The following is a 19,499-nucleotide window of genomic DNA, read 5'->3' as shown; positions in this document are numbered from 1 at the left end:
TATGAATATGATTCCAATAGTTCTGAAGAAGAAAGCATACATGTTTGCAATCGATTAAAGAATTTATTCCATGTCATTTTGAGGCATCTGGACTGCAATGTAGCGTCCCAGAAAAGAGGCAGAACAAATGGCGACAGCTCCTGTGAGGAATGAATCAGCCCGTTTCCACAGGCTGATAAATTCCTTCCATGGAGCTTGGACGCTTCTGGCGGCTTTTGGGTGCAACATGAGGTTTTCAGACCAAACAAGTACAGCAAAATACATTGACGTGATGGAAGGACCACTACAATGCGTCTTTTTTCCGTCAGGGGCGTTCCTTTAGTGACGTCACGTACGGACTCGTCACCAACTCAAAAACAAGACTTCCTGAATATTCAGCGCAAGTCTTAAAACGTAAAATATAGCTATATGCGGTGGAATCTTATTAAAATACGCTCAGTAGAAGTCATTTGAAGCCATTTTACAAATTATGGACACAACTTGTCCGGAGGCGTCGGTTGTCCTTTTAAGACTCGCGCTGAATATTGTTTTCGAGTGGATGACGATGCCTTACGTGACGTCACGTCGGGAACGCCCCCTGACCGAGAAAGCGACACACAATGCAATTTGGGTACTTTGTTTGGTCTGAAAACTTTGTGTTGATGGCGAAATTAGAAGGAAAACACATAAATAATGCGATGGTGAATCATTGTGTGTTGCACCAAGACTACCATTTGATACTAGTTGACACAAATTCCCAGCAGGCAAATCCGCTCATTTCCAACGGAGCTTGGGCGCCATCTTGTGCATTTTCTGGGACGCTACATTGTAGTCCTGACGGCTCGAATTGATACGGGAGGACTTCTGTAATCGATTGCAAACATTTATGCTTTCCTCTTCAGAACTATTTGAATCATATTCATAACTGAATGAGTAACAAGAAAGCATGTTCTCCGAATCTGAAGCCACCGTTTTGATTCTAGAGCAAGGCAAGACGTCCTGCCGTGATGTCACCAACAACGTTGCATGACTTTCTGAAACCCGGTATCTCCGAAGTCATTTTGAAGTAGTTTTGGGACACTTTAACTCATTTTTATTGGTGTAAATATCAGCCTGCGTGTTTTGGGTATTTTAGATGCTAGAAAACGTTTTTTTCTGATGTCACTTAGGACACAAAAAAATGGTGCCGGTTGTCCTTTAAGCGAGCATCATGTCACTTAACATGCTTGATTCGCTTTTGCGGGCCGAATAAAATGATGTGGCGGACCAGATTTGGCACCTGTGCTCTAAGCTAACAGCCAAGAGTAACAATTTTTTTCGCAAGGGCATTCAATATGAAAAACACAAAAGTAAGCGGTAGAAAGATGTCAACTGAGTCAGTGATTTATTATCTTGCACGGTTGATAATCAAACGGTATCTAAACTCACTTTTAAAGATGAGGAATGATAGAAAATGTTCCAGCGAACTGATCATGAGACAGAATGACGCGCCAGTTTGAAATGAATTATGCAATCAGGATAATAATGAAGCACAGGTGAGGCAAGAATGGCGTGCGAGGTACATGCATTGTCTCCAGAATTTCAGAAAAAAGAACATGCAAGTGCACTATAATTAGCATACGTCTTTGTTTTTCATTTTGTAATCGTTCCGCAATTATTTTTACAATTATTTATATATAAAAAAAGAAATGACATCCCTCATTAAAAAAAGGATTCACATTGCTACTCTGTATTACAAATCCATTCTGCACTTGAATGTGGTAATGAGACACCATTAAAAAGTACTCCTGAGCCATCCTCCATGCCTGGGCTAAAAGGATGTTACTGACAAACTATTTTGAGACAAATCTTTCTCTTAGTGTCAAAAAACCCTCCAGTGACTGTGAAGAGCAGCCTCCGTGATGCACTCATTTTTTATTTGATTTCTTGTCTGGACCATAATAGTAAACACGATGCTGAAGCATAATTGTCCAAAGTGCACTCTGGCTGTGTCTGTAATGTATCATCTGGGTATTGACATTAAATATCTCCTACTTGAGTGATCTATAATTTATTTTTTGATGGGCCTGGCAGGTCTGTTATTTGCACTTATTCACACAAGAATTTCTCTGCAAGGAAAAAAATAACGTATCTAGACATGATGTTCCAACTTGGATAATTTGTCAACGTTCAGCACGCGTTTATTGTTTTTTATTCCTCCACCAGGGTGCACACACGCCAGTGGTCAATAGAGGGCGCAAGATTGCCTCTCGACCACTGACGGTGATATCCGTTTACCTTCAAAGCAGAAAGTTACCATGCCGTTCAACTTTTTACGTTTTTCCCGTATTTTATACCTTTTTTATCATTCCAAATGTATGTCGTATTACAACTTTTATACGGTAAAAATTACATTAAAAAATTGTAAACCAATCTTACGGAGACCATTTTGGCATTGTCGCGGCAAACCAGCAAAAAAAAAAATATATATATATATATATATATATATATATATATATATATATATATATATTCATTCATTCACAGGATGAGTAGTAATGTGAGTAAAGTTACTTCGTTCATCAATCATGACGCATTTCGGGTGTGTGTCACAGAAATTTTGACTCATTGAGTCGAGTTGAGTGTGGCGTGCCGAGTGGTTCCTAGATTTTTCTTAAGAGACCTTTAGTGAAGTCAGACAAAGCCTGCGGGGTAAACACTTAACATTATGCATCACTTAATTACATGGGACATGATTGCAGGTCATTTGCAATCCAATCGTTCAGGGAAAGAGCAATCATGGATCAACTTGCTTATGTCACATGACCAAACTCGGAACACAAATACACCCTTTTTACTTTACCATTCAATTATTCATGTTCAACTAATGGACTACATTACTAACATTGACTAGAATACTCTGTTTAAGTGAAGGGGGTAGCATATAACCATAACTCATTCACTGCCAGACATGCAAAAAAAGTGTCCACTCAAATTGTAGGACCCACCGAATATTGAATTTTAGGACTACATAAAGATTCAATACAGCGTTAGAAACCTTAGACTCTCTTCTTTCATCAGAAAAAAAGTTAATTCCTAAATACATGGGTCTGGAGTTATATGAGCTTGAAATGAGGGTGACTGTCCAAAATACAATGCGATACTGGACATTTATATTGGTTTATATTGCATTTTAACAACAGCTGAAGCTGGAACAAAGCTGTAGATGTTGAGCTCGTACTCCTGCTCCTGTTATTAAGAAATACAAGAACTTCTTTGTGCGAAACAATCTCAGGAATAGCCTCCACAAAAGAACATGAGGAGTAAATCTGATTTAAGGAGAGCTAAATGCCATCTCAAGGTTTACTTAGGATGAATAAATGTAGCTGCGTGGCTGCCAGGCAACAGTCACAGGAATGGATTGCTTGCGAAGGGACCACATTGGTGGCCCACAGATGCAAAATTGAAATCCTCCCCCCGCCACTCTTGACATGATGACTTTGGACGTAGCCGATGTAATGAATGCTTTCTGTCAATTTTGAAAAAAAAAAGCCCGCCGACTGTCCAGAGGCAGCTCTGATAGGCTCCAGAACACATAGATGGATACATTGATTATTTTATTCATAGCCTTACTTTATTTATTTTCATTAACTTTACAATTAGGCTGATAATCACATTGTTGAGAAAGATTAGACGATAAAAAAGTACATTGATTTACATGAGAACATAATACAGTCGTCAAGCCATTCCTGTGATACATCCCTGACTGCGATCACACGCACCGTTTCTTATTTTTACCGCCACTCTCAAAAATATATACATTTTTATAAATTGCATTGAATGGCAAATTAGCTTTATTTATATGGCAGATTTCAAACACAAGACCACTCGAGTAAGCAAAGTTAAAAACAATTACAAACACAACAGTCAGCGACATTCAGAGGCAAAGCAGAGAAAACCAAACTATCTTTCCAAAGTACATATTGACAACACAGAGAAATATTAACTCATTCACTCCCATACATGTGCAAAAAAATGTGTCCAATCCAGTTTCCAGCGTTTTTGTCATTGTCACTTGAATTCCAGGACCCACAGTATATTGAGTTTTAGGACTACATAAACATTCAATGCAGCGTTAGAAAGAAACCTTGGACTTTCTTCTTTCATCAGGAAAAAAAAAAGTTAATTCCTAAATTATATTGTTCTGGAGTTATATGAGCTTGAAATGAGGGTGCTTGTCCAAAATACAATGCAATACATACATATAGGTTTGTATAGCGCTTTAACAACAGCTGAAGCTGCAACAAAGCGCTAACATGGAAAAAAGGGAAATGCTGCCCCCTTGTGGAAAAGAAAAACATTGCCAGAGGCCATGGCCAGCGCTTTATCGGCGCCCAAGCATGAAAAAACATACCGGAACAAATTCGGGAATGGCACTCTACGTCATGCTTTTCAATTCCCAAATAAATTCATGAATGGCAGTGAATGAGTTAACTGAAACATTTAAAAGAAATAAGAGTGAGTTTGCAAAATAGCAACAAGAAAAATATATATAAAAAATGCTTAGAAGATCGTCACCAAAAGGATAGAGGGGAAAAAAATTGCAGCTTCAACATGACCGAAAAAATGGGGTCCAAGGATGATAATAATAATAATAATAATAATAATACATTTCATTTTTAAGCGCCTTTCAAAATTGTCAGGGTCACTTTACGGTAACAGGATATTTTTTTTCTGTGAGTGAGCAGCGGCAGCCACACGCGCCAGCGTTCACTCAACCCGGACCCATGAGGCAACCCAATACTGCAAGGACTTTTCAGAACATTTAGAAGGGGCTTGATGGCGACAATTTGCATGGGGGGTAAGAAACTTTCTTCGACAGAGTATTAGCAGTTGCATATCGTTATTACTTTTACTCAATTTCGACATATTCCACAATCATTTTGGCTTGACAGCTGTTTGACATGTTATCGATCCCAATCATGGTGGAAAAAAAGTTTCAATTTATTTTGCTGTCATTTTTCCTCTTACAAAAACAAGCATTTGAACAGGAGTGAATCGCCTTTTTTTTCGGTTGTATCATCAGCTTTCAGTACACGGAAACATGATTAGAATTCCAATCACATTGTCACCATGTCGAAGTGTGCTGCCTGGCTTGTGAAAAACAAACTGAGCACTTAATTTTGTTAGACACCATAATTTATGCCGGTGCTCATCTCGCCAGTTTATGATCACTGCCAACCGCGCATAATACATATTAGAATCAAACATTTGCGCATACAAATCACAAGTACCTTTAGTCATCTATTTTCCACAATGTTTGTCCTCATTTAGTTTGTGCGTAAAATGTAGCCTATGATTTGCATGCTCTCCCCGTGTTTCCGGCCACATTCCAAAGTACAAACCCAGAATCTGAGAATTAAAGGGCAGATGTCCATCTGTATAAGCTCTCAGGCGTACAGGAGTGGTCCATCGATGAAAAGGTGTCTTCAGCCATCATCTGTACTTCTTTTAATTTGTCGGACGTTTCGTTCTTCATCTGATAAGCTTCGTCAGTGAACTAAAATGGTGCTGGTAGCTCTATATATATTTATCATGAGCAGTAATTCATGCCTTTGTCACATCTCGGCTCGATGACTGTAATGCGCTTTACTTTGGAGTCAGCCAATCCCCCATGAAGCGTCTATAGCAGGTCCAGAATGCTACTGCTCACCTCTTAACTGGTACTCGTAAGAGGGAGCATATAAGTCCTCCTCTGGTATCCCTTCACTGGCTCTTTAAATGGCCTTGCTCCTTCTTACCATCCACCCGTACACACCGTCCCGGCGCCTCAGGTCTGCTGACCAGACATTATTAGATGTGCTAAAAACTAATTGGAGGCTCAGATGGGATCAATCCTTTTTCATTGCTGGTCCCGATCTCTGGAATGACCTGCCACTGAAAATTGGGCAAGCCCCTTTGCTACCGTCTTTAAAACCCGTCTCAAAATTCACTTGTACTCTTTGGCATTAAACTCATGCATGATTCCGACTTGATCTTGGTTTCACGCCCTGCTGCTTTCTACTAACTTTGTGACTGCTTTATTTCCTGTATATGATATCTGTCCATGTTAGCGTTGTCCATGTTAAAGCACTATATAAGTCAATATGTATTGTATTGTATTGTAATAAATGTGCTTGCCCCTCTCACACTGGATGATAGGAATAAATGCAGTGCATTTGCATGAAATAAGCCTCAAAGTCAGAAATGCTGCTGTAATACTGCTTTAGTGCATAAACTAACTTACCATATGTATCTCATACATTTTTTTAACCTGAAAACTCCCTTTTATACTTGTATAAATACAAAGCTCAATCCAAATGCACCCACGAAAGGTTAACTCGTTCACTGCCAGACGTGCAAAAATGTGTCCACTCCTGTGCCAGGGTTTATGTCATTGTTACTTGAATTCCAGAGTTTTAGGACTACATAAACATTCAATACAGCGTTAGAACCCTTAGACTCTGTTCTTTCATTAGACAAAAGAGGTAATTCCTAAATTACTATATGCGTCTGGTGTTATGACCTTGGAATGAGGGCGACTGTCCAAAATGCAATGCAATACAAACATATTGGTTCATATAGCACATTAACAACAGGTGAAGCTGGAAAAAGCGCTACAATAGAAAAAAATCGAAACGATTCCTCCTTGTGGAAGGGAAAAAACATTGCCAGAGGTCTGGCCAGCACTCTATCGGCACTCAAGTATGAAACAACAAAACCCGAACAAATTCGCGAATGGCTCTCTACGTCCTATTTTATTTCCTGAATAAATTCATGAATGGCAGTGCATGAGTTAAACCATGTCGGCGAATTAATGATAACAAACGTGGGGATGAATAACAGAGATGAGTGGAATTGGATTGGATATTGGATGTGACTTTATGAGTCTCACAGTGGAGAATGTCTTTTTGTTTGGTCCATGATTACAATCTAACTGCAGTCGGCTCGCCTGTGTGAAATTGTGCATTTACTCTCCAGGAGAGTAAGCAAGTTTCGATCACAATGTCCACGTAGGTCAGAATGCTTTCACGCTGTCCGTTGTGATTATTCTCTCTCCAAAATTATTTCCAAGAATGATCATGTGGATCTTTTTCAAAGTCAAATGTAAAAGCGTTTCGGGCTGCTTGGGAGGGGAGATAAATTCCAAGTACGTTTATGGTAAATGAGTTTCCATGATAGAAAATGGCTGGAGAATGATAATGATCAGATCCTGGACAGAGACCTCTGCACCATCCTTTGGCTGCGGCAAGGACAAAGGTAGCCCGTCAGGTGTTTGCGTACTTTGCTGTGCAGCGAGGCGTAGATGAAGGGATTGTAGCAAGCCGAGCTCATTGCCATTAAATGACAGCACACTTGTAAGATGTTAACGTAGCGCTTGCCGATGATGTCGCAGTCTGGGTCCAGGTCCAATAGCAGGTTCAGAACCTTAAAATGACATCATCACTTAAAGGACAACCGACGTCTCCGGACAAGTTGTGTCCATAATTTGTAAAATGGCTTCAAATGACTTCCACTGAGTGTATTTTAATAAGATTCCACCGCATATAGGTATATTTTACGTTTTAAGACTCGCTCTGAATATTCAGGAAGTCTTGTTTTTGAGTTGGTGACGAGTCCGTACGTGACGTCACGAAAGAAAGCCCCCTGACCGAAAAAAGACACATTGAAGCAGTCCTTCCATCACGTCAATGTATTTTGCTGTACATGTTTGGTCCCGAGAACCGTGTTGCACCCAAAAGCTGCCAGAAGAGGGCATCCAAGCTCCATATAAGGAATTTATCAGCCTGTGTTATTGTTATTACTTTTTTTTACGTAAGATGACCTAAAAAGTATTTAAACGCGAGTCAGACGTTACGAGCTCGATAAAGCAACTTAGTTACTGACAATTGACAGCAACTGTTAACTCATTCGGTGCCATTCCCGCATGTATTCAATAAAGCGCTGGTCAGACCTCTGGCAATGTTTTTCCCTTGCACGACGGGGCAGCATTTGCCTTTTGTCCATCTTAGTGCTTTGTTACAGCTTCAGCGGTTGTTAAAGCGCTATATCAACCAATATGTGTGCTATTGTATTTTGGACAGATGCCCTCATTTCAAGCTCAGATAACTCAGATAACTTAGGAATTAACTACTTTTCTCTGATGATTTGTCAATTTTCTTCAAAACAACGAGCAATATTGAGAGACTCTGGCAGTGAACAGATTCGTTTCACTGGTCTCGTACACAGGTGTCAAACTCAAGGCCGAGGGCCCAGATGTGGCCCGCCAAGCCATTTTAACTCAATCATTGCCAGACCATGTGCAAACATTTGTCCACTCCAGTGCCAGGGTTTTTGTCATTGTCTCTCGAATTCCAAGACCCACAGAATATTGACTTTTAGGACTACATCAACATTAAATACAGAATTACAAACCTTAGACTCTCTTCTTTCATAAGAAAAAAGAGTAAATTCCTTAATTATATGGGTCTGGAGTTATGTGAGCTTGAAATGAGGGCAGCTGTCCCAAATACAATGCAATACATATATATTGGTTTATATGGCGAAAAGAGGGAAATGGTGCTTCCTTGTGGAAAAGAAAAAAAACATTGCCAGAGGCCATTGCCATGGCCAGCGCTTTATCGCCACCCTAGCATTAAAAAACAAAACCCAAACAAATTCGGTAACGGCAATATACATTATATTTTCAATTCCAGAATAAATTTGTGAATCGCAGTGAATGAGTGAAGATTCTCAACATAATATGGTGATCGATATTTGATTGCATAACATTCCTGCATGATTACTTCTTAGAATGGTAGTTATTTTCCTCAGCCCCCTGCTGATTTTCAGCACCCATTTGGCACAAATTGCACTTGAAGACACACCTGCCTTACCGTTTCCGCTGATGATCTATTCTATAGCATGGCTCATTGTGCATCTAATACTAGAATGGTGGGAATTATGAGCTTCTCTTCTAATAATATCTTGAAAGTTCATCTATTCATGCACACTTTATCCAGTATGTGGGTTTTAGAGCCGTGATATATGTGCAAATGGGCTCCATGAAGCATTTAAAGGGCAACCAACGTCACTTTTTTGTTTCTTAACTGACATCAGAAAAACGTTTTATAGCATCCAAAACACGCAGTATGATATTTTTATTCAAATGCAAAACACCAATAAAAATGACTTAAAGTGTCCAAAATCTGCAAAAAAATTGAGCTGCGAATTGGGCATTTTCAGAAAGTCCCGCCCCCAGTTCGTGACATCACGCCAAGACGTCTTGCATTGTTGGAGAATCAAAACAATTCAGATTCGGAGAATATGCTTTCTTGTTACACATCCAGTTATGAATATGATTCAAATAGTTCTGAAGAGGAAAGTATACATGTTTGCAATCGATTAAAGAATGTATTCCGTGCCATTATGAGGCAACATTGAGGGGAAATGTCTTATCGAATTGTCTGCGGCAACCTCTGTTTCCACAGGCTTATACATTCCTTATATGGAGCTTGGACGCCCTCTTCTGGCGGGTTTTGGGTGCAACACGAGGTCCACAGACCAAACAAGTACAGCAGAATACATTGACGTGATGAAAGGACCGCTACAATGCGTCTTTTTTTCGGTCAGGGGCATTCCTTTAGTGACGTCACGTACGGACTCGTCACCAACTCAAAAACAAGACTTCATGAATATTCAGTGCGAGTCTTAAAACGTAAAATATAGCTATATGCGGTGGAATCTTATTAAAATACGCTCAGTAAAAGTCATTTGAAGCCATTTTACAAATTATGGACACAACTTGTCCGGAGACGTCCGTTGTCCTTTAAACGTCAAGTCCATAAGAAAAGTTGACAGAGACATTTTTCTGGCATGATCTCACCTGCAAAGGCAGCCAACACAGTGCAAATGCAAGCACTGAGGCCACCAATAGAGTGAAGGTCTTCCTCCGCTTTTGCTTCCAGTGCTGTCCCCTGCTCGCCTGCTCACCGGGCACAGAATAGCGTGCAAGACTGACGCTGATGGCACAGTACGAGATGCTCACGGATAGCAACGGGATCATGTAGGAGGCGGTGAGGATAAAGCAGGAGTAGAGCAATCGTAGGTTGCCATTTTCCGGCCAGAATTCTTCACAAACAACCAGCTCGATGCCACTCGGCCTGAGGTCCAAGTAGCGCGTGTAGAAGGACGGAGGAGCGGCTAAGGCCAGAGATAAAAGCCACACGGCCAGCGTCACTGCACCACAACCCCACAAAGAGATCCTTCGACGCACTGGGTGAGCTGAATGAAACAAAGTTAAACATTTTTCACTTTTTTGCTTCACCAGGACACCTTTCCACTTACTTTTTGTTCATTTGCATATCAATGAGCATAAAATATGCTTCATCACCCTGTGGCCTGTTGATCCAGTGGTTAGTGCGTCGACCTCACAGTAGAGGGTTCAATTCCAGTTCTGGCCTCGCAGTGTGGAGATTGCATGTTCTCCCTGACCCTGAGTGGCTTTTCTATGGGTCCATGCATGTTTTGAGAATGAAAACTTCTGCACTGTGTGGTCGACGCATAAACCACTGGATGCACAGGACTACCCCTTCTGCCTTTAACTAATATATTTAATTATGCTCATGTTAAATGTATTCTATATATTTTTGAAGTACTGTATTTTCCGGACTATAAGGCGCACCGCATTATAAGGCGCACCTTCAATGAATGAGATATTTTAAAATATTTTCCATATGTAAGATTAACCGCATTATAAGGCGGACCTTCAATGAGTGAAATATTTAAAAATGTTGCCATATATAAGGCACACTGGATTATAAGGTGCATTGTCAGCTTTTGAACAAAAATATGGCTTTTACGTGTGCCTTATGCGGAAAATACGGTAATTCACTGATTAATCGGAAATTGGAAGCATTGAAATATTGGCATTCGATTAAAACAAATCTTTATGGATCAGGTGCCTAAAATAATGAAAGGGTGTCTAAAATATGTTATAATTATTGTAGTAATTTCCAGTGTATAAGGCATACCGGAGTATAAGGCGCACCCGCAATGAATACTATATTTTTCAACTTTTTCCATATATAAGGTGCACCAGACTATAAGGCGCACCTTCAATGAATGACAAAAATTTCCAAATATAATATATAAATATGTAAAAGTATAAAAGTATAAGGCACAGTACATTATATAAGGCGTTACAGTAGAGGCTGAGGTTACACACTACTTTTACAGTAGAAAATGGTGGCTGCTGACAGTAGTCGCCAGACCAGTTGTGGTTCAATCTGACTACATATTAGGCTGTTATTTTGTTTTGTTTTTCCAAGATGGCGGCACGTGAACACACAGCAGCTCCTCTCTCTCTCTCGGCAAATTAGCGTTTTCGTGTTTATTTTGTTTGCCAAAGTCATAAGTGCCTTGCACGCTGGGTCCGAGAGGACAGTAATTTCATCTGTGCTGTATGTGATGCATATTAGGATCATTTTAAATTTAAAACAGATTCTTATCTTACAGACAGTGTATATTCGGTGTTCAAATACCTGACATGTTTCGGCGTCTACTTCCGCCTTCGTCATACAACTATTACGCATATTAGGATACTTGACAATAAAGCTCATTTTGACTTTGACTAAGGGTCGTCTTTTGAAGAAAATCAAGGCTTTTGGGTATGCCTTATACACCGGAAAATACGGTAATCCGAGTATTTTTACAACCCATGTAGTAGACATCGATGAAAAGGTTTCTTCAGCCGTCATCTGAAGAAACCTTTTCATCGATGGACCACTCCTGTACGACTGAGAGCTTAGACAGATGTAGTAGACATATTCTTCAGCATCCCTTGAAAATGCTTTCAAAAAAATGTAATGCATTATTGGCCTGATAAAAGAAATTTTGATAAAATGAATACCCCAACAAAATCCTACAATGCCTCTTATTTTACCACAAGGCACTGATTGGCCTTGCATTGCAGAGTTGGGGGTGGCGTATTAAAGAAGCCACCTCCAAGTAGGATTCACAATCATTTGTCTCACCTAGCACAACATACCGATCCACCGCAATGGCCGTGAGAGAGAGCACGGATGCAAACACGGTGGCGCATTGCACCAGGGGCACCAAGTGACACAGGGGTCTCCCAAAAGCCCAACCGTGGCTGTCGAAGGCATAGGACATGGTCAACGGCACACAGCTCAAACACATCAGCAGGTCTCCAGCGGCCAGGTTACCGATGAAAAAATTGGTGGCATTGTGGAGTTTCTTGTCCATCAAAATGCAAGTCAAAAGGAAGGAGTTCCCCACGGCGGCCACGACCACCACCAGGAAGTAGAGGGGCATGAAGAGAAGTTTGAAACGAAGCAGAAGCTCCATGCCAATGAATATTTCCACGGGGTCACTTTGGTTCAGTGCTTGACTTGTGTCCCCTGGAAGGCTGTCTTGTTGTTCTTGGTGGCTGGTGTTGACGCTCCCGTCAAAGTCTTCCTTGATGAGGATGTCCATGCTTGCCTTGGGAGAAGAAGGACAAAGTGCATCATAAATTGGGGACAGTGCAGTCCTTCACGCGTATATTTTTGTCAAAGTGAAGGCGGGCAGAAGGCGCTCCCCAATATAAAAATTTGCATGATGCAACTAAGTAAATGAATATTGTCTACCTCATGTGGATTTCTCTTCAATGGATTCGTTATTCTTCATTTTGGTCAAAAATCAAATATGTATTTGTTTATTTATTTATTAGTTTATTTTTATACAGGTCATGAATGGGTGCACCTTATAATGCTTACGAAATTGCTTAGCATAAATACAAGAATTAAACCTTATGTCCTGTTTTAGCCATACAGTGAGACCTCAACTTACAAACACCTTTACTTACAAACTTTTCGTCTTACAAACGTCAAATTTCTGAAAATTAAACCTTATAATAAGCACTATTTTCAGAATACACACCCACCACTAGTTATGGAAGTCCTTATGGAAGGTGACTCTTTCCATAAGCCATCAACGACCATCAAAAAGGTGAATAAAACTTTATTTTACAGCACAGTTTATTTCTTTAATTACAGTCCTCAAGCCATAAATGACCATCACAAATGTAAATAAAGTGACTTTATGATACAATGCAGTGTATTTCTTTCATTGCAATACAATATCACATTTATTATACATAGAATAAGGTATGTTGTGTGTAGTTTTAAGGCTTATTTAGTTGAAAAGTATATTTTAAGGAAACCCGGGAACGGATTATTCCCATTTTAATGGTTTCCCATGGGATTTTTTTTTAGATACACACTTTTCACCTTATACACTCTGTCTGGGAACCAATTAAGTTCGTAAGTTGAGGTGTCACTGTATTTCAATAACTTCAGAATGTATTTTTAGCAATACAATGTGACTAATAACGTGTAAGGGTAATTGTGTATATGACAAAAATAACAACATTGATGACACGTTCGTTCATGGTGGACAATCTGAGGGGGCAAATGATGACCGTATTTTCCGGTGTATAAGGTGCACTCAAAAGCCTTGATTTTCTTCAAAAGATGACCGTGCGCCTTATACGCAGGTGTGCCTTATATATGAAGTTATATTAAGCCACAACAGGTCTCGCAACTACTGTCAGCACCCACCGACTCCATTTCCCTCTGTCGTGCGTAACCCAGGGCTCTACTGTAGCGCCTTATAATGTGGTGTTCCTTATATTTGGAAACTTTTATATATTTGTATATTAAATATTGAACTGTTTTGCATTCATTGAAGCTGCGCCTTATAGCCCGGTGCTCCTTATATATAGAACAAACATGAAAATACAGCATTCATTTAGGGTGCACCTTATACTCCAGTGTGCCTTATACACTGGAAAATACGGTAAATCTTGTTAGTACTGTCCTGCCTCGTTAAACCGCTTCTCATGTGCCTCGCAATTGAGCATAAAATCCCTAAAAAACACAATCATGTCAACAACCTACTGCAGGACATGATGTACAAACCTGAATTGATCCTTTTTGGAAGGCGCTTTTAGGTATTGGGTTCGTCCCAGTTGAAAATGAGTAAGTACAGTACATCCTGAAATGATTTCCAGCCAATCGCAGGATAATGAAATATGAATTGATTCATTCCTATCAGTCACTGATTGCATCTATGAAAGTGTCACTTTCACTCCGTTGACTCAAAAAAATGGCTTCTACATGAACTCATTCACTGCCATTGACAAATTTATTAGGTAATTTAAAATATGACCTAAAGCACCATTTCCAAATATGTTCGTGTTTTAATTTTTTTTATCCTTGGGTGCCAATAAAGCGCTGGCCATGGCCTCTGACAATGTTTTTTCTTTTCCACAAGGGGGTAGCATTTCCTTTTTATCCATGTCAACGCTTTGCTCCTGCTTCAGCTGTTGTTAAAGTGCTATATGAACCAATATGTATGTATTGCATTGGATTTTGGTCAGCTGCCCCCATTCCAAGCTCATATAACTCCAGACCCATATCATTTAGGAATTAACTCTTTTTTTTCTAATGAAAGAGGAGCATCTAAGGTTTCTTAGGCTGTATTGAATGTTGATGTAGTCCTAAAACTCAATATTCTGTGGAATGAACTCTAATGGTGGGTGTGATTGTGTGACTCCTTAAAGGACAACCATTTTTTTTGTTTCCTAACTGACATCAGAAAACCGTTTTATAGCATTTAAAATACCCAAAACACGCAGGATGATATTTTTAGTCAAATGCAAAACACCAATAAAAATGACTTAAAGTGTCTAAAAACTACTTCAAATTGAACCCGGAAGTGGCCAGTTTCAAAAGGTCCCGCCCCATTGTTCGAGATGTCACGCCAAGACGTCTTGCCTTGCTCGAGAATCAAAACAATGGCTTCAGATTCGGAGAGGATGTTTTCTTGTTACTCATCCAGTTATGAATATGATTCAAATAGTTCTAAAGAGGAAAGCATAAATGTTTGCAATCGATTAAAGAAGTTATTCCGTGTCATTTTGAGGCATCTGGACAGAAATGTAGCACTCAGAATATGCAGAAGATGGTGCCAAAGCTCCATTGGAAATGGGCTGATTTGTCTGCTGGGAATTTGTGTCAGCGAGTATCAAATAGTTGTCTTGGTGCAACACACAACGATTCACCATTGCGTTATTTATGTGTTCAGACCAAACAAAGTACCGCAAAATGCATTGTGTGTCGCTTTCTCTGTCAGGGTTTTCTTGACGTGACGTGACGTCAGGAATCGTCACCCACTCAAAAACAAGACTTCCTGAATATTCAGCGCGAGTCTTAAAACGTAAAATATAGCTATATGCTGTGGTATCTTTTTAATATACGCTCAGTAGAAGTCATTTGAAGCCATTTTACAAATTATGGACACAATTTGTGCGGTAACGTCGGTTGTCCTTTAATGATGCATCATATTACAATGCATTTGGGCTGGAGCTGGAGCTCTGGTGCAGCCGTCACAACCTGGAGCTGAACACGCTCAAGACAGTTGAGATGATCGTGGACTTCAGGAAACATCCATCACCACAGCTACCCCTCACACTATCCAACTGCCTGGTGTCAACCGTTGAGACCTTCAAGTTCCTGGGAATCACAGTCTCCCAGGACATGAAGTGGGAGGTCAACACCAACTCTATCCTGAAAAAGGCCCAACAGAGAATGTACTTCCTGAGGCTGCTAAAGAAGCATGGCCTGCCACAGGAGGTGCTGCAACATTTCTACACGGCTGTCATCGAATCCATCCTGTGTTCTTCCATCACCGTTTGGTTCGGGGCCGCCACAAAAATGGACAAAATCCGACTTCAACGGACAGTTAGGACGGCGGAAAAAATCATTGGCACCGCCCTACCCACTCTCGAGGACTTGCACACTGCAAGAATCCAAACTAGGGCGCAGAAAATCCTACTGGACCCTCCGCACCCTGCCCACCACCTTTTCCAGCTACTCCCCTCAGGCAGGCGCTACCGATCCATGCGCACCAAATCCAGCAGACATTTAAACAGCTTCTTCCCCCAAGCCATTAACTCTTTGAACTCTTTCAACAGTAGCCAAAATGGAACTGTATAGTGCCACTTAGCAGTTTTTTTTTTTTTTTTTTTTGACAACGATACTAGTGCAGCGTGTTCTACCGGAAACAAATTCCTTGTGTGTTCTACATACTTGGCAATAAAGATGATTCTGATTCTGATTCTGATTTGAAATGCCACACTATAATAAGGCAAATCCAATCCAATCCAATCCAATAATTCACTAATTCACTGCTATATTAATTAAGCTGTTATAGTACAGTATATTACAAAAAAGCAGGTGGTGACTGGGCGGGGAAAAAAAATAAAATGTGATCACTGCTTTTAAAGCATTGCAAAGTTTTCACTGAGTTTTGATCTGAGAACATTGACATTTCATTTTTCCAGTTATACTTTCAGACAGCAAGCCAAGGATGAGCCTTTTTCTTGAAGTAGCGGTCTAAGGCCAATCAATCCGATGACAGCATGATTCAACAGTGCCCCCGCATTCAAGGCGGGTGGCATGAAATACATCATGAGTAGGACTAACAGTCTTGCGATCACACTTCGTGTCTCATGCTTTTTTTTGGGGGTTCAGGCGGATCGTAAAAAAAAGGTAATTTTTTTAAAACAGTCACAAGCAATTGCGTGTAAAAAGCCGTAATGTTGTTGTTGATCTCCAGACCTGAGCTTGCTTCCCTGCAGATGTTAATTACGTGGAGCTGAAAATTTGAGTAAAAGACAGATGCTCGTTAGTTATCCATCTTCCCTGGAGAAATCTGGTTTCATCTATCTAAAGAATGATGAGTGTTTTACCAATACTTGAAAAATGTATTTACTTATTTATCAATTTATTTATTTGAAATAGGATCATATCAAATTGTCAATAAGTCGATCATAATTAGTGACATCTATGTTGCTATTTTCACTCTTTGAATGTCTTGCCCATGCATTAATTATACATTTCACGCTCATCATGAGAGAAATTCACGCGAGAGGTACTTAACGTCGAAGAAATTGCAATGCAAATACCCCCGCCCACCACCACCACTCGCTCATATCTGCGCCCAATGAATAGATTCACTTGATAATGTATGCTCAATCTGGCCAATTTTTTGAAGTTATGTAGAAATGTGCTCCTTTTACTGCACAGTCAATTACCAATCCCATGGATAATTTTCCAACCAATTATTTCAATCAGTCCTCCAGCCCGGGGGGGGGGGGGGGGGGCTTTCAACTCCATCGCTTTGTCTGTCTTCACAGTAACTAAAATCTTTTGACTTACTTTTTAATACAAAAGGTCTAGCCTAAATCTGTTTGAATTTGATGTTTTGCATTGGATGGTGACTGGAAATATATCGAATGAAAAATAATATATTCATATGATGACAAATCGCATAAACGCGGCATAGCACACAAATTCATGCAGCCTCTTCATGACAAAATGGGAAAGCAAAACTATATACTTGTCCAAACCATTACCTTATCAAGTACAAAATGTAATATCCTCCAGTGCAAAATGAAATATATTGGAAAATATTAGCCATATTTACAGTAAATACTCTACTGAACAGGATATACCTTGTCATTAAAATGGTCAATCTCAGACCAACATTCAAATGCTCATGAATTGACATCCATATTGCAAAAAATAGGTATAAAATAAATGACTTACTGTCGCCGATTAGAGATGCAGAAAAAGCCCTCTATACATATGCAAATAATGTTTTGTTTTTCTTCCTCAACTGTTGTATTCAAATACAGAATAATACTCATTCAACCAAAAAATATATACATATATAAATACATAAACAAAGGAAAAAAAACCCTGATGGACCCGCAGTGAAGGGCAGTCAGTCACTCAGGAGGATCCACTGAGAGTGAGTGAGTGAGTGCGTCAGCAAGGAAGGACCAAAAAGCAACCCACGTAACCTCTCTCATCTCAAACGAAGAGAGGAGAGGTCTGTCTGCTCCCCTCCCGTCTTGAAACGCTGGAGCAAATCAATGAAGTGTCAACCAAGTGCTGCACACGCTTATTTGGCATTGTGTTGAATGGCTTACCTGCTGTGCTAGTGCAAGTCACCTTTCTTCTCGTGGATGAATATATGGTCATTTTTAGCTCTGAGGCGTTAAAAAAAAAGGTACAGGGAACTGGCGTTCTTGTGTGGAGTTTGCATGTTCTTTCTGTTCCTGCGTGGGTTTTCTCCTGGTATTTCAGTTTCCTCCCACATACGCAAAATATGCATGGCAGGTTAATTTGACACTCTAAATTGTCGCTAGGTGTGAGTGTGTGTTTGCGGATGGTTGTACACTGCTTACTGCCTGAAAGCATCGAGGATCGGCTCTGCCATGCTCCACCATCCTTGTGAGGATATGCGCATCAGAAAATAAATAAATGGATATATAGAGCATATTGTTTTGTTGAACTGTTGCTAACTAATGCTAACTTATAATGCAAACGTGTCTAGCCAATTTGTGCTTTTCTTTTGCGCTACCATAGTCTTCAAACAATTATGTCATAATCTGTTTTGGTAACTCATTCACTGCCATTCACGAATTTATTCGGGAATTGAAAATATGACGTAGAGCGCCATTCCCGAATTTGTTGGGGTTTTGTTTTTTCATGTTTGGGTGCCGATAAAGCGCTGGCCAGATCTCTGGCAATGTTTTTTCCCTTCCACAAGGGGCAGCGTTTCCCTTTTTTTCCATATTAGTGCTTGGTTCCAGCTTCCGCTGTTGTTAAAGCACATAAACCAATATTTTATTGTTCTGGTGTTTATTGTTCTTTTAATTGTAAAGTGTCCCTGGGTGCTTTGATAGGCGCTTTTAAATTAAATGTATTATTATTATTATTATTTATTTATGTTGTTGTTGTTGTTATTATTATTGTTATTATCTATTGCATTGTAATTTGGACAGCCACCCTCATTTCAAGCTCATATAACTCGCACCCTAGGAAGTAACTATTTTTTTCTGAGGAGAGTCTAAGGTTTCTAACGCTGTGTTGAATGTTTATGTAGTCCTAAAACTCAATATTATGTGGACCCTGGAATTCAAGTGACAATGACAAAAACCCTGGCACTGGAGTGGACACGTTTTTGCATGTTTGGCAGTGAATGAGTTTTAAATGGTCGCACATTTCGACAAACATGTCATTTAGTGCCAGTGACTTGCAATCAGTTCATGATGTAGCCCGCTTACTGCCTGAATACAGCTGGGATAGGCACTTGCATGTGTGCGACCCTCGTGGGGATTGGCAGTTCAGATATTGGATGGGTGGACAATTTTCACTGGAACATTAATAGTCATTCGTTTTCCTGAAATATTTTCTTTTTGAGGTAATTGAAAGAAAGATGTAGTAAAAAGTGGCAAATACAGAGATGGACCTGAGCCAGGATTTCAATCTATAAGTATGAAGTGGACATGCTAACCTGTGGATAGCATGCTGCTTTATAATATCAGGAACAAAAAGATTATCTGGCATTGTCATGGCAACGCTTTTATTCCCAAATGTAAATGGTCC

At 39.9% G+C, this 19,499-nt stretch overlaps 1 protein-coding gene across 3 annotated transcripts; it reads right to left on the bottom strand.

Moving 5' to 3' along the window:
• Positions 1–6,070: 6,070 nt before the first annotated feature.
• On the bottom strand, positions 6,071–17,829 carry LOC148888497 (prolactin-releasing peptide receptor). Of its 3 annotated transcripts, none has more exons than XM_089013615.1 (4): positions 17,652–17,829; positions 12,012–12,480; positions 9,863–10,260; positions 6,071–7,425 (listed from the first exon to the last, which is right to left on the bottom strand). In XM_089013615.1, exons 2-4 carry the CDS (start codon positions 12,472–12,474, stop codon positions 7,204–7,206), a joined length of 1,083 nt encoding a protein of 360 aa, XP_088869741.1. In that variant the 5' UTR covers positions 12,475–12,480; positions 17,652–17,829; the 3' UTR covers positions 6,071–7,203. The 3 variants fall into 3 exon arrangements, with proteins under 3 accessions (XP_088869741.1, XP_088869742.1, XP_088869743.1); XM_089013617.1 differs by having other exon boundaries at positions 7,204–7,394; XM_089013616.1 differs by lacking the exon at positions 17,652–17,829 and having other exon boundaries at positions 12,012–12,514.
• Between the last annotated feature and the right edge of the window lie 1,670 nt (positions 17,830–19,499).

This window comes from Hippocampus bargibanti, linkage group LG14, assembly GCF_051943395.1.
Source record: "Hippocampus bargibanti isolate YZ-2025 linkage group LG14, ASM5194339v1, whole genome shotgun sequence".
Classification (NCBI taxonomy): Eukaryota; Metazoa; Chordata; class Actinopteri; order Syngnathiformes; family Syngnathidae; genus Hippocampus; species Hippocampus bargibanti.
The sequence above is the reverse complement of the archived record's forward strand: the minus strand, read 5'-3'. Positions and strand labels throughout refer to the sequence as shown.